At 42.5% G+C, this 16307-nt stretch overlaps 1 protein-coding gene across 1 annotated transcript in view; it reads left to right on the top strand.

Moving 5' to 3' along the window:
• The window catches only part of GALNT9 (polypeptide N-acetylgalactosaminyltransferase 9), a 151522-nt gene that overhangs the window by 62772 nt on the left and 72443 nt on the right, over positions 1-16307 (top strand). The window contains exons 5-6 of the mRNA XM_074159573.1: positions 3751-3948; positions 14239-14356. Coding sequence (XP_074015674.1) covers positions 3751-3948; positions 14239-14356 — 316 coding nt within the window. The remainder of the gene's footprint in view (positions 1-3750; positions 3949-14238; positions 14357-16307) is intronic.

Genomic DNA, 16307 nt, shown 5'->3' with positions numbered 1-16307 from the left:
AGTTTCTGTAAGGAGGAGTCACTTACCAAGGCACCTGCTATGGATGCTCCTCCCAGCATGTCCTTGTGCCTGTGGGAAGCCCACCAAAATCATGGGACAGCCACATGCTTTGTGGAGTTTCAACCAAGCGCAGTCAATGGCAGGGCTGAGTCCTGGGCATGGGACTTCAGCAGTGTGTTACTGTATTTCTGGAGCTGCTTCAGAGAAATAAAACCCAAGTGAAAATACTCTTTAGCCTAGTGGAGTCTATAAGAGAACTAAATTTCTTTTCTGTCTTTAACCACTCACCAGCAATCTATTCAGTGTTAGAGGAGGACACTGACAAATACATATTTCTAGAAAGGATAAAAGGGAGGAACTTCTTATGTCACTCAAATTCCAGCCCAAATTGTCTGCTTGGTTTTTAATAGGTGGAAAAAAGAACTGGATGATGTGAAGCACTACCTTTAAAGATGAATCTTTTGATTATATTTGGTTTACTGAAATCCATCATATCTGTGAATATGTCTGGGAGAATTTTTCCGCTGGCTCCAGTAAATAACTTGTTAACAATACATGCTACTCTGTGCCCTTAAAGTATGTTGACTAAGATACAATAGAGAAACCTAATATTTTTGCGTCTGTGAAAAGTAGAGATGAATCTCAAAATTCACATCTGGCTTATGGTCCTAATCAGGCAGAGCTGAATCCTACTCCACTGCCAGCAGCGGCCATGTGGAAAAGAAATATTCAAACAACGTATTGCAGCTCATCAGCATAGCACGTTGAACATACTTGGACTTCGACAACCTCTTCCACTCTGTCCTTTTAGTCCTGGGAGCTGCCCAGGAGCACTTGACTTCTGCAGATGCACAGGGGGAATAAAACAAGACAAGGGGGAAAAAAAAACAGGGAAAGAGCACTGGTGGCTGTAAAGAGGATGAGTAAATCTACATAATAATGTAGCAGCTTAAAATTAGGAAAAAAATTAGAAATTACTAGGAAAGATTTAATCATAATCCTTTCAAAAACCTGAAGCAATTAGACAAAGCCACAATTACCAGCAAAGGTGACAAAGGATTTGATGAATGTGCAGCTCATCTTACAGAGATAAAGACACTGTGTAAGTCGGTTGAGCCCGGTAGAGCCACTCCAAGGCTGGACATCGCTAGCAATGGATAGCAATGAAACCCCCCTCGTATTTCATGGCTTACCTAAGAAAAGCAATGTAAACACAGTCCATTACCCAGTCCTGTTGAAGCTTATAGTCCTTCTTCATTGGCCTTTACCTGGGGATCTTGGTGGGCAGAAAGGCAGAGCAGAAGCAGTGTCGGTGGTGCAGAGGGTATTGGCAGAATCTGGGATTTCAGTTTTTCTGTAGATCTCACTGAGATGAGCTAGAGCTTGGCATCTGAATACCCCATTGCTATTTTTGCTGTCCCTGTTCGGGTAAGACAAGCTATGAAATCTCATAAGTGTACAATGTTTAATTAAAAGGCTCTCCATTCTGAGCTTTGCTAAGTGACAGAGAACAACTCTGTACTGGATTTTCTCTTTCCATCTGTGTTTGAGCCTGCTCTCTTACTTCTGGGTGTGCACGTAGTTTGGAAATTAGATAAGCATGCGGCCTGTCCAGACACTGAATCTTTTCTGTTCCTAATACCTTCAGGGATGTGATTTCCACATATGTGGATACAGAGAGAGGAAGAAAGTCACCTCCATTGGGGGGGATGTGAGGTTGCAAAAATGAAGTTCCAGCAGTTGCTTTCATACCAGTTCACTCCATAACCTCGGCGTGGCATTTTACTTCATCTGTAACCTGAGGGCAGAGATATCGACACATGTTGAAGTAGTAATATCGTCAACATTTACATTTCTCAAGTGCAAGGGACTGAAGCAGAACTTCCGTCACGTGGACAGCTTTCAGACACCTTGGATTTCATGAAAGTTCAAAATACGAGATTTCAGATAGTGGATTGATAGAGATTGGTACTGCACCAAAAATTGCAGCTGGCAGACAGTAGTAAGAGGGACCTCAGGCCATTCCAATCATGCGGCATGCATTGATTTATTCCCAGAATAAATCAAGTAGAGTAAGAAAACAATAAACATTGCACATGAGATGAACATCTCTCTCATCACCTTCCTGGCCAGGGGGAGTTTCTGCAACTTGCAATGTCATTCTTCTCTTCCCACCATGCTTGTGGTCATCCTTTTTATTAAAACTTCTGTGCTCTGTGTTATTGGCATCCAGCTGATAAATTCAAATGCCATTTTTTTCTAGAGGAATCCAAATAAAAGTAGTTTAACTCTCTTTGAATTCTCTCCAAATAAAATGCTGTGACACCTTGTCTTTTTGTCAGTTTTGTCTCTTATTTTACATTGTTTTATTTGCAGTAAGGAGCTCATCATCAATACTCAAGGGTTTCACTGAATCTATGTCTCTTTTCACTGATGTGGGAGGGGTAGAAAGGAGAGAAAGAAAATGGTACATGCCCTCGTTTAAGCAATATGGAGCCTGTGCACATAAAAGACAGATATTTTGCCCATGTTCAAGTACGGAGAAAATGCTGTTTTCTTGCAGAAGAGACCAGAAAATTTATGATAGTTCAGATTGAGGCAGTGAAGATTGAAAATGGAGGTTGAATTAATTTCATAACTTGTCTGTTTCTGTTGGCCTACACAAGAAAATACCTGGTAACAAACTAAATATAAGACAACAAACAAAATATAAGGTAACTTGAAACTACAAAGGAACCTTTGTTGCCTTTTAACCACCAACAAAAGAATAATAAGAAAAGATCAGTGTTCAAATCCTACTACCTCTGTGAATTGCACCAAACCACCATTCCCTTAAAGATACATGTGAGAGCTCTGCAAAATCTTCAAAGCTTATTTCAAGGGGAAACACGGTGACAAAGGAGTGAAGCGGTGGCTGTTTCTAATGCTGCTTTGAGAAGTGCTTTCCACCCTTGTGTAAGTCTGCTACCTTTTTGGAGCAGTTTCTCTGTAAATTCATAGCAACTTCAGACTGCCTTGGTCAGAAAAGAATGTTTGCACTGAAGCTTTTTACTTTACTGAAACACTTTGGGGTGTAGCTTCTGTTGAAAGTGCATTGATGTTTTAAAGCCATTTTAAAGCCTTTTGAAACGATGGCACATTTCCTGCAGCTCGCTGCTTTTGCACCATCTGGCAATTGAAATCTTCTCATCACCAAAGAGGTTTTAGAAGGCATAATGCAGCCACACTTGTCATTCAAACTAGATCCGATGGGGTCAGTCCTTAGGAAACAAGATTAAAACCTTTGAGTAACCTTCAGATTCATTCAGTCCCTGGTGTGTGTTTTGTTCTTCAGGCCCTGTCACCAAGAGCAGGTATTTAATTGCTGCCAGGCGTCCTGGTGGTGTAGCCATTAGGGGACCATTTAGTTACTCTTGGTGATAGTGTCTCTCAACACTTGCCCATGCAAAATGAAATTACAGTCTCCAGGCCTCAGAAAAAGTGTTTGGCAAATTTTGTGTTGTTAAAGTCTGGTTCAGCTTCATAAAGGCAATAAACCATGCACTGTTGCTATGTGAAGTATTCCACACCAAGCTCCAGCCTCTTCAGTGCATGACAGTGACCTGTGTTGGATCCCGCTATGCTGCGTTACGGGCTCTGTCTCCCTCGGTCACTGCTCCGTAGTGGAGAACTTTGTTTTCTCAGACTGCAAAGTGGGACCTGGGGTTACTGGATGGCTGTAAAACATTTTGCTGTTTTTATTGTTTGCAGGGTGGAACCTGCACTTACCCGGATCAAAGAAGATCGAAAGCGGATCATCTTACCAGCGATTGACAATATCAAGTACAACACTTTTGAAGTGCAGCAATACGCCAACGCAGCCCACGGCTATAACTGGGGCCTCTGGTGCATGTACATAATCCCACCGCAGGACTGGCTCGATAAAGGGGATGAGTCAGCTCCCATCAGGTAAATCTCCCATGTGCTGTCATTTCGGTACTAGCAATGTTTCTATCTCAGCTGTCTGCCGAGGGGGAATTTAAGCAAAGCAAGGCTAGAGGCTTTGTACAGGGATAGCAAAATGAAACTGAGGAAAACAGATGGCTCTCCGAAGCTGTGGATGCACATGTCGCATCTCAGAGCTGCACCACAATGTGCACAGGAGTATATACGCTCTAGTTGTGAATGTGTGGTTCAAGTTCACATTGTAGCCTTTAGTAGGATAGCAGGATCTTTCTCATCCATGCTTTTATTTTCCAGTGGACTCTGGCATGAGTAATAAGCCAGTGAAACATTGTGTATATGAGAAACAAAGGTATTTGTACGAGATTACAAAGAGGCTGGCCTCACTTTTGGTCCGTAGGCAACACTCTTGGCGATCATCCCAAACCAGAGAATCCAAACAGCACTAGTAGGAGATGTGTTAGCCTTGCCTTGTTCAAGAGTTGCTCTTTTTTTTAGAGAACTTTGCTCATGTTCTGTGTTTTCCTACTGGATGAATTTTAAAATGAAACAGGACCACGTAGTCAGAGTGTCATTTTATTTTTCTCTATAAGGGAACATTTTACCATACAGAAGTGGAATTTTTTAAGGAAATACTGTTTAAGGAATTGTGATAGTGTTTTTGAGAATGGTTACAGTGGAAAAACAGGAGCTGATAAGAAAGGGGCATTCTTTCCCCTTCCCTGGAAAATTCACATCTCCTAAGCCTTCATCTCCAGTGCAGATGCTTGTTTAACAGCTCCTCTGAGATGTACTGTGCTGGATGAAGGGTACGATTGTTAGCAACTGTTGAAACAAATGCTGAAAAAAATGAAGACCAAGTATGCACTTTAGGTTGCTCTGCCCTATTTCTGAGATTTCTTAGGATGGACATAAATTACCACCATAGAGTCATCTTAATTTTGGTGTATATCAGCTTCTTCCTAAAGCCAAAACTCTATTGTATGGTCCCAATGTAGGCTCTGGCAGAAAAGCTGATGTACTTCCCTTCCAGTGCAGAGCTTGAGTTATCAGGTCCCAAGAAGTCCATCCAAGCACTTCAAACAACATGTGCAACTGAAAGGATCCAAGTGGTCTTTTGGAAGTGAAAGGACGCAGTCGAAATGATCACATTCCCGGGTGATTGGTTGGATGGGGCCATCTCACAAGATCCGTCCCTCACGCAAAAAGTAATATTTCAATCCATATTTGAGCATTTCAATCCATATTTGAGCAAGTGTTGCAAGTTGCACTTAGGTTTGTCCTCATGCCCTGTGACTGCAAAATAGTGCTGTACAGTAACATTAACCGTATTTACTACAAGACAGCACAGTCCTTCATCACTGACCCTTTGCTCAGCTTGAAACCTCAATAAGCAGGAAAGTAATTACATAGGAAATCAGTCTTCCTGGATAACATGCCCTGCTCTCCTCACATTGTTTTAAAAGTGCAGATGTTTTGTATCTATTTCACTCAGCCCTGAGAAATAGTTTATTGATGAGAGAAAATTAATCAGCCAGAGCTTTCACTTCTGAAATCAGGGTTTCAGTCTTTTATTCCTGAGAGGTTTTGCACACTTCATTACTTCCAGTTTATATGTGAAATCACTGTATTAATTTTCACATAAGTTGTTCTAGAATTTGAGTATCTTCTGTTCTGGGGGCAATGATCACATATCAGATAAGACTGAACTAAGATGTTAAATCTCAGCAAGTTCTTAGGCGTATTTTTCAGTGGTGGTAGCTTCTGCACTCCTTGAAGTATGGAAGCTGTGTCTGAAAAACACTTCTGGAAATTCAATTACAGATCTTTTTAATAGAGAATAAGGAATCTCATCCCTGTCATTCTGGGATAAGAGAGTTTTTTCAGCACTACGGGGCCTGATTTACCATGGACTTTCCTAAGGTTTACGTTCAAGCTCTTGCTGGAGTTATACTGGCACTGGGTTGGACTGATACAGAAGTGAATAAGGTCCAAACTCAAGCACTGAGTAGTGATGAAGTCTGATGCAGGTAAGTAGGTGGCTCCTGGGAGCAGTGATTTTATTCTGAATCCTAGTGAAGAAACCCTCCAATTCAACAATGCGTAAACTGCCCAGAGACAGATGAGACAAGCAGTCCAAGGAGGAGAGCGCCCAACCCTTGCTGACAAATATCAGGAGCACTGAGACGTTGTGATTGCATAAGTATCTCTCCTGCAAATTATGAATTACATGCCCTAAAATGCAGAGACATCAGTGTCGAACCGTGAACACTTACCTGTCTCCGTGGAACATGTGCTTTGCAGGCAGTGATCTTGGAGAGCGGAGCATCCAATTTATAGCCACACTGCACTGATTTCTGATGGGCCTCTGGAGCAACAGCACCTGTATGGATTTGCTAAAGGATTTGGCTGTGCTGTTGTGTTATGCCTGTCTACAGAAAGACAATGCAATTTTGTGGCTTTTAAGTGATATGCCAGCGTAATTATGGTAATGGGAAGAATGAATGTGCAAGTGTTACTGATGAAAAGGATCAGGAAGTCTGTACTTAGAAATGAGATTTGAAAGCACCCATGATGGGAACTTAGTAGCTGTAGAAAATTTAAGATATATTTTCAAAAGGAAGGGAAAGTCAGACTAGTGAGCAAGCTTTTTCAAAAATCGTGGTTGGTTTAGTACAGATTCTGGTTTTGTAAACAGCTTTCCAAACCCTGTACTGCAGCTATGATTTCTGTTTCAGTCCAGTTTGCAAGGCATGCAAACTGGTTCACATTGATGGTGTTTGGATCCATGTGTCTGTTCAGGGCATTCATAAGATTGCAGGACTGTTCATCAGCATGAAAACTGCAAGTTCATTTAGTCCTTGCTGACTGCCCCTCTTAAGGCTTTCTTGGACACCACCTTCAACAAACAGTAGGTTTGTTTTGTGTCTCTCTGTGTGTTTTGTAAAAGAAAAGGCTAATAACTAATAACCTCATGACTGGTTTTGTGGTTGGTGTTGCTGAATACTTCCTCCCAGATCTCCAAAGGGATTAAAGATTTTCACTGTTAAAAAAAATGCGCACCCTGGTATCAGTGAGGATCAGAGCCCTGGCATTTCTGATGTTTGCATTGTATGAATAAATATCATCGATCTGCAGAATTGGGTGAGACATTTAGAAAGTAGAGTCCAATTCCTGTTTTCTTCTGGGATTATACAACAGAAGCGCTTACTTCTTTTCTCAGAAGTTTTCTATTTGAAGCCTGATCCTCTGCTTTCCTGAACACTAACAGTGGTGTGATCCTCCTCAGAGCCTTGCTGGGAAGGAGCAGGAACTGTCCCTCAAGTCAGTGGGGCCCCGTTTGACAGTCATGTCAAGTGCACACCATAAAATGTCAGATCAGCTGTTGTGGCCCAAGTGACAAAGGGGATGTGGCCTTGAAGTGCAAACAAAGGTAAAGAAAGAGCAAGAACAAAGTGTCAGATTTTGTAAAGATTTCTGATACAGTTTAAAGTAGGTCCTTTTTTTTTTTTTCCACATTAATACTCTGAAATTCAGAACAATTGATGTTCCCCGAATCGGCTTCTGCAGGCAATCCATTTTGCATGTTTGACATTTGAGATGTAAGATGTCTCTAACGTGAAGATTTGAATGAGGATTGTTATTTTGACACGCTGTGTCCATCACGTCATTTTCCATTTGTGTTCCTGAGAACACGCTGCCCAAAAATGTCCTTATCATCTGGCAACAAACTGTGTAATAAAGGAACCTTTTTCAGAGGGTTTCTAATGAATTTGACTATGCACTGAAACAAGCTGGGTTTTTTTCTGTATGTAGAAGATACTACTGGGTTTTGGAACAGCGAGAAAGGTTTCTGGTGTCCTGAGCTCTGGCTCATCTTCCCTCACCTGCCATGATTATGATGGACTGCTCTGTGTTTGATTTCTTGATCAGCAGCCACTAACATTAGAGTCATTAGTCAGCCTGACACAGCCAAGCGCTGCACAGCTTTCCATTTTATCTTCCTCCAGCAGCACTGGTGCATTTCATTGTTGCATATGTTCTCACTTACTGCATTAATATGCCGTAGCTTGGTACCAGTAGGAATGTGTATGTACACGCACTGTCAGCCACTCCACAAAGCACTTGTATCTCCCTCATGTATATAAATTAGCATCTAATATGCCCAGAGTGAAGTGGTTTGTGCTGCCTCCCATCAGCTGGGAGTGTGCGTGCCCGTCTTGTGTGCAAGTCTGGCCCCGTGCTGGTCTGTCATAGTGATGGTGATACAGCCATGTTGGGTCTTTGCTGCTCTGGGAAGAAATCAGTCTGTGTACCTGAGCTTACGGAGGGGCTCATCTGCAAAGTCTTTCAGGATAAACCATGCAGTCATGTAATGACTGATGTGACTGATGTAACTGATGACTCTGTATTGATTATGGCCGTCTTTTCAGTTGCTGCTTCACAGGAGCCTGTAGCAGAGCAGTTTCATTTTCATTTGTCCAGGTTCTGATGGGTATCCTGCCTGGTCCAAAAAATATACTTCTGTGGGGCATCAGAGAGTTATTCTACATCACAATTGCCCTGCCTTTCATAGCCAAGCATTTTGGGTTGCTTTTTTTCACATGCTATAGATCTTCAAAGGGGTTAACAAACCTTCCCATCATTAAGCTTGTCAGTTTTTTTTCCTGTAGCTCTTGGGTAGCAAATCTGTCCTTGAGTTCTCTTCTCACAGCCTGGCGTGACTCTTTCTCGCAGAAGACATGAGTTGTAAGAACAAAATAAATGCTTATGCAGGTACCCTGCAAGTTTCCACACTTATCTGTCAGGCCAGGGTGAGGTACTGCTTAGTAACCTGAATCAAAGAAACATTCTGCCAGGAAGGGTGGAAAACTAAAAAGTATGGTGTGTGATGTGTCATTAGAATCTCTTTCTCTCTCTCCTTATCCTTGTATATATACATTTATGTTTATATATTATTTATAGTTATATTTGTGTTCATATTTATGTATTTATGTGTGATTGTTTGTAGATCAGTTTTCCTGGAAATTAGACTTGTATGCTCTGAAAACTGTTTCAAATGTGACTGATTGTGTGTATACTGATCTTAAGGCAGAGAGAGAACAAAGCATAAGGGAAAGGAGACTTACCAGATCACACACAGTACATCAGTCTAGTGCTCGTCCCATTCTCTGTCACTTCTTCCCAACGAAGCACCCAGGCAGTATCCTTCAGTTGTCTGTAAAGGGAAGGCAGGGGATGCACCCGGCTGAGAAATGGGTATCGGCATCTGCTGGAGTTTTGCTGACAGAGCCATGCTACTGGAGATCTCACTGAAATGAAATGGTTGTGACTTAGACCTACAGCAAGGGGCTTTCATCCTGGGCCAACATGTCCTCTGTTTCTGGTACCCCATCCCGTGGCAGGCACTGCCTCTTCTATACAGCGCCTCTCTTCCCTCGGAGCCACCCGCACTGTACCTGCAGCAGCAGCAGGCGGGGAGGAAGGGAGCCTTTACCACCACGAAGTGCTGCTCTCTGCTTCCTCTCTTTCCCCAGGGTATTACCCCAAGTAATGTCTCTCTCATATCTCCCTTGCTACAGCCATGCCATCAGGTAATTTCCACAATCTGACTATGCTGTATCTTTCTCCAGTGCAGAATCAATACTATTCCACTTACATTTTAAGGTTTTACCTGCAAGAGCCATTTTGCTGTTTCCCACGGCATCCTTTGAGTGTTGCTGTTGATTATAATTAATGCTTATAACATCCTCAGTTGTGTCAAAGAATATTCCACAGATCAATTAAGTTTCCCAACACCTTTGAGGTGTTGGTAAAAAATAATACACCTCTAATTGCTATTTTGTGATACCTTCCTTCTAAAAATGTCACTGTTTTACTAGAAAGTCCATGACTTAAGGAAAAAGGGCCTTTTATATAAAGCAGGTGCGGTTTAGGTTAATATATTTTACTCTGAAGCTGTGAAGTGCTAAGGGCATGTACCTTCTCCTTTGCTGCCCCTTGGCTGGTGAGCAGTGTTTTAAGACATGCTAATGCAGTTGCTTTTGCTCATATATTCATTTCTGACATTCAAGGGAAGTCTTTGCTGCACTCTACTAAAAGCAGTAGATATGCTGGAGTTTTTCAGGTACTGGAAAAACCCAGTGATTACAGCCAAGTGAGGGTCTCATGCTTTTTTTTTTTGGGGGGGGGGGGGAGGGCAGGTTTTTTAAAAGTGTTTGCAACATGTCAATGTAACACTGTAGTCCAGTATAAAATCATCCACCTATATGCTTAAAGCCATTTTAGAAGTGAATCTCAGGCTTTCAAGCTGCCGAAGCAGTTCTCAGACTTTTCCCCAGGATTTTATGTGTGTTTCACAGATGGAAACACAGAGGCAGAGGGAAGTGACTCACTGAAGACCAGATGAATGACAGAGCTGGGAAGAGAGTCTGGGTCCCCCGGCTCGCAGCGCCGTTACCAGCTCACTGGGCTGTGCAATCGCATTACACTTAGTTTACAGTTGGGTCACTCAAAGCACAGGGAAGTTAAGGGCCTGGGCTTGCTGAGGACTGAATGCCCCAAACTCTGGTTGAACCTGATGGAAGTGTTGAACGTGCAGTATGCAGAAAATTCAACATTGTAGGCAAGTTCTTCCATCGCATCGGGATGCAGCCAGGGCAGAGCCACAGGCTGCTCGGTTCAGCTGCTGGGGTTGCAGCCGTGCTGCTGCGCAGAAGAGCAGTGGCTGCAGGCAGCCAAATTCAGGTAGAGAAAGGCACTGACAGTGGCAATTTTTGACTGGCTTCTCTGAAAAGCTGGATGCGATTCCTTCTGCCATCGCACTGCTGTTGTTGCTTGTTCCTGAAAACATTTTATTTTTTTCTAAATAAGCCATGAAGGCTTGTGGAGTCTGTAGTTGAATATATGTAATGAGAAGAAATAAAACCTAGAGAGAGAGAGGGAGTTGCAAAGGCAGTCCTCAGTGGCATTCATCTGTGAGTGATGATTATGTAGTTGCATCTAAAATGTTTTTCCCACCCCCATTCAATTAACAAGTCAGTGTTTTAATGGACAGAGCCGACAGCTGCAAAAATCCATTCCCCAGGGAGAGAGAGATTCCAGCACCTGAGAGCAGTCTGCAAAGCCGAGCGGTACCGTTCCTCATTAGGAAGGAAGGAGAAATGTCCTCATGGGAGCATCCTACTGCTGTAAGGAGCTGCCTCCAGAGGGTTTGGGGGGGGAGGGGCTGCAAAGAGAATGAGTCCTGAGCCCAAACTAGCAGCTCAGTTTTGCAAAGCAGTGATGTTCTAGCCTTCATCCAGTTAAGCCTGTGTTTACCTTTAAATACATAAAAAGGAAAACAAAGAAAGTGGTGTGTATTTCTTCCCTCCACCTCCTTTCCTTTTTTATCATGGTTAACACTTAAGAAATACCTAAATATTCCCTCAAAGGTTTGTTTCATTTCAGAGTTCCTGAATTCCCTTTCCTTGGTCATGTCCTTCTTTTATTTCAGTTTCTAGACCCAATTTATTCCTTGGTAGCCTAAAATATGATTTTCAATGATACAAGGTGAGATGATGGGATGTATGTATAGGGTATGTCTGGTCCTGTGTACAGGAGAGCTCTCAGTCCTTTTAGGCAAGTCTGTCTGCAGGCACGGCTCTAGGAACTACAAGCAGGAAGATGCATTTTACCAAATAACTTGAATTTAAAAATGCCATCCATCTTGCAGAGATTCTGGTTTATAAGTATATGCATCAACAGAAGATGGATGTGTCCAGACAGGAGTACCCAGGACCGTGTGTTGTTTTCATAGAGCTCTGAGACCACTTCTGAATAGAGACTGATTCAACAGAAAGTCTTCACAAATAACAGCACCAAGCAGAGACGTGATGGAATTTCTTGCATGCACAGAAGGGGACTGTGGGGTATGGGAGAGGTCCAGGCACCGAGGGTGCTGGTGGTGACTCTGCTCCAGTTTCTTTGTAGGGTTTGTGACATCTGGCCTCAGTTTCCTCCAGCCTTTTTGACTAAGTGGGTGCAGGGATCTGGCTGAGAGCCCCAGTTCAGTCCAAAGTCATCTGTGAAAGCCAGATGTTTGCCTTTGAATCTTGTCCCCCCAGCTCATGATCCAGGGAATGCATCTCCCTCTGCAAGGGTGGAACGTGAGAGTTAATCAAGCTGTTTCAACTTCTTTGTCAGAAACAGTGCCGATCAAATGCGTTTCTATCAACAGCTGCCTTTTTCAATTATGCAGGGAAAACATGAGAGGGATAGTGTGCACTGCAGTATAGGCTTGTAATGATCTGAGAGGTTGCAGTGGCTTTCAAACTGAGAAAAAGTGCAAGGGAGAGATGCTGAAGCAGTACCAGCAACGTGAGTGCTACAGCAGAGTCCATTACAGATAAGTAACAGCAGAGCTTCAGCAAATGAACCTTTTCAAGGGTACCAAATAGTTCCTGCCATAGGTTGGACTGTGTTCTGCAATGTCAGGGTATGGATTAGGCCCAGGAGCAAAGAATTGTTTTATCTAACCACATCTTGGCTGTTTGTTTGAAGCCTTTTTAACCTCCTGCTGTAGAAATCGTGAACTGCTGATGAGAAAAACGACCTGATGTGATAACACTGTTCCAGCAGCCACCTGCTGCTACCGGTGGGATCCGCAAATATATGGGTAAAAAATGTGTTCGTTTTCCCAGTCAGGGCAGTTTTTCACATGTGTATGAAACTGCCTCATGAATATGTTTCTCAGATGCCATGGGCAAATACCTTGTGAATAGCTTTCTGTACCAGTTGAAGAAACATGCAGGTATCTGGGACAAGAGAGACTTCATAGTGACAGTATAACATTACTGCACTACAAAGGAGACTTCTGAAAATAGGTTTTAGACCTTTTCCATCATCTTTTTTTCTATTGGGCATTTTCATAGTTTATACATACGCTTGGGTGATAGATAGCGCATTCTCCATTTTACTAGAAAATAGAAAATTGGCATAAACAAGAATTTTCCTGATGTCTTTTTACAATAGCACTGTTAGGAAGGATGTCGTATCTGCCAGATGGCCCAAACTTGCCTCCCTTTCAGTGGAAGAGGCAGCACAGCTCATTCTTCTATGTCAGCTCCGGAAGTATTCACTTCTTAAATGATTTTATGGTTTTCCTCATTCAGCAGTCTGCTCTGTCGGGATCCCACTAAAATGAGGGGGTCTGTCCCCAGGGCCTGGGCACATCCTGTAGATCAGACTGCAGGATAACTACCCATGATCTTGCAGTAGGCACTGTGCAGCCTGCAGCTAAAATGCAAGTCAAACACGGAGCTGCAGGCTTTTGTTGGTTTTCTACCTTAAAGTTAGTCAAGTTTACATTTTTAAATTGTGGGCTATAGTAGCAAAACAGAGCTCCTACCTTGAATTGTAAAGACGTGGGTGTTGTGATCAGTACAGAGATGCAGAGCAAGTGTGGACAAATGAAACTAGCAAATGTCACTAGCTTGTATTGCATTGAAATAATGCTTGTGTTCATATGGTAAACGATCTCAAAATTTGCTGTCATGTAGTGCTGCTCAGTGACAGGGTTCAGATTGCTTTGTAAAAGAGAGCAGAACCATAGTTTTACACACAAAGAAATTGATGCTCAGAGAAGGGAAATGATGTATCTGAAATCACCCAGTTGGGCAGTGGCAGATCTGAGGGCAGAGTCTCTTCCTCTGAAAATTTTTCCTTTTCTAAAGACTGACCTCAGCAAACATAGAAATGTTGATCATGGAACAGCTTCACAAAGGCTGAAATTTATCTGCTAAAGTTGACTCCAGGAAGTCCCTGCCAAACTTCACACCATGATTGATCTATGGCTCTTGATGTGCACTTACTTTTAATATGTGGGACTCCTCGTTTCTGACATTTCTGGGATTTCTTTGAGTATTAATCTTCAAATCAAGTGTTTTCTGGTTCTTGTGCTACTCTGTATGGTGGTGAACTTCAGCTCCAGCACAGAGGTTGTGTCTATAAAACAAAGGGAGAACAGCCTGATACTTCACTTACATGCATGGAGTACTTGACTTCACGTCTTGTGTGTGTCTCACAGACAGCTGGTCCAAGTGTGCCTGGCAGTGTGCTGGTTATTTGGGTGACTCTGGTCCCACAAGGTTCTCTGTCCATTGGGGTATGAAGTGCAATGCGATTGCATGCTAATAGATAAATTTAAAATGTAAACTTGAAGACTAAGAACTGTTTTGTCTGTGTAAATTTGTTATGAGGTGGGTTCTCTAGAAGCTAATAAACAACTTCATTTTTTGCTTTAATCTCTCTGTGCAGGACACCAGCCATGATTGGATGCTCATTTGTAGTGGACCGAGAGTATTTTGGTGAGATTGGCTTGCTTGACCCTGGTATGGAGGTCTATGGAGGAGAAAACATTGAATTAGGCATGAGGGTGAGTAACAAAGAAGAAACTTTGTGCCATGTCCACTTGCAAAGAAAGAAGGGGAGCCTGTGGCCCAACAGAATTGTTGTCTGACTGATAGGCTGTTATGCTAAAGTAATTGTTATTGCAACACTAGTTGGAACTGACAGTCCCAGTAAATGAATGTTCCTGGCCTTACTGGCCTTGAGAGAACTGATAACAGTCAGAAATATGGTTTATTTGTTCATTCTGTCAGTGTCTGAACCCAAAGAGACAGACTTTCTCCTTTCCCAGTAGCTCTGCTTGTGCAAATAGCTACACTAAGTCTTCATGTGCTTGTTGTGCCTAGGTGATGTTGTGTGCTTGTGCCTAGCAGATGCAGTCCCAACAGAAAACTAAGGCCAGGCTGGTAGAAGTCAGTTGTAATGTTCTATGTACCACACATGATGTGGTATTTTAAAACTTTAAGGGTCCTCCTTATAGGATCAAAATACAGGGTACTACAGATATTTAATCCTGTTGGATAGGTCAGTGCAAAATGTGACAGATGTCAGGACAGCATCAGTCCACCCTGTGCTTCTAGACCGATAGGAGGTTTGGTACTTGTGATCCTTCGCCCTTGTTTTCAAGGTGGTGCTTGCCAGCAAGTCCTTCTGAAGTCCAAGGAACATGTCTTTGCTTAGCACTTGAAAATTAGGCCACTTAATGTTGCATGAACACGGTTTCCTCGTTATAAAGCTGACCGTTTAATTATTTTCCCCTTACTCTTTATTCCCTGCTTCACAGTAACACGTCCCTGGTGCATGTAATGTGCTCATTAAGGCATATATTCTGCTCATGGTGAAACACTGAACATCAAATTAGTCCATTCTTTATCTGACTCTTTTTTTCTAAAATGGCTACAAACTCCTTCACACTAGTGGGCTGAGGAAGAAGGTCATCGCAGCAAGAGTTTATTTTCACATATGGGTGTGTATTTATTATTCCAGCATCGCAAGAGGGATAGGGCTTGTAATGGGACTGTGCAAATACACTGCTTATACTTTAAGGTTCAGAATTCACATAGGGGACAGAAAAACTGCTACCACAAATCATCCAATTTTCCTTAAGAGGGTCAGGCTATTACCAGGATTGTGTGAGCTTTCCTTTATCATTGTGCAGGGCTTTGAGCTGTTTGAAACTTTTTCCACATGGCTGCTCCCAGAATAGATTGAACGCTCTGGCAAAACTTTGGCGTAGCTGATGAATAAGCCTCCTAAGAAATCTGAAAGCTGTCACTATTCCTTAGACGAGAAGAACTTGCTGAGTACGATTAGGGCTCCTGGTAAACAGAGGCAAAGGTTTTAATAGGATTATGAAATGGCACTTGCTTGAAGAAATGAGGATTTGAAGTGAGCAAGGACAGGTTTTCAGGGGTAGGGAACCTGTTAAGGCCTGCAGAAACCTAGGATCTAGAAACCTGCTCTCATTCTTTGGGTTGTTTTTTTTTTTCGTTTGAGTTTCTTTGCCATATAAAGAATAATTAACCCTACTGTTCTAAAAAGGCTTTATAAAAGTACAGGAGTATGAGTGAGTTCCTTCTGAAGTAGGGTGTATGTCCATGGTGTAGATCTGTTACTCTGTGTTTTCAGCCTGGATCTGGCACAGTAAGTAATATACAGTGTCTGTCTCCTAATTTGCAAGTCCTGTGTGTGATCCCCTCTTTCAGAGCTGTCAGAAACTAGCAGCATGAAAATGGAACAGGAACCTTCTCCCTTCCCTCTAGGATATATATAAAATCACTGTGAAATTACAAAGTTTAGTTTGTGGGTTTTTTTTAAACTCCATCTCAAAGTAAGTTGCAAAAAACCATTCCCTTCCCAAGGCCTGGTGCACTGACCCAGGTGGGGATATTTGGCATATCCCCTACGCCAGCACAGAGGGGTCACAGAATCATAGAATACCAGGTTGGAAGGGACCTCAAGGAGCATCTGGTCCAACC

The sequence above is a fragment of the Numenius arquata genome, chromosome 16 (assembly GCF_964106895.1).
Source record: "Numenius arquata chromosome 16, bNumArq3.hap1.1, whole genome shotgun sequence".
Classification (NCBI taxonomy): domain Eukaryota; kingdom Metazoa; phylum Chordata; class Aves; order Charadriiformes; family Scolopacidae; genus Numenius; species Numenius arquata.
This window is presented reverse-complemented; position numbering and strand designations above follow the sequence as displayed.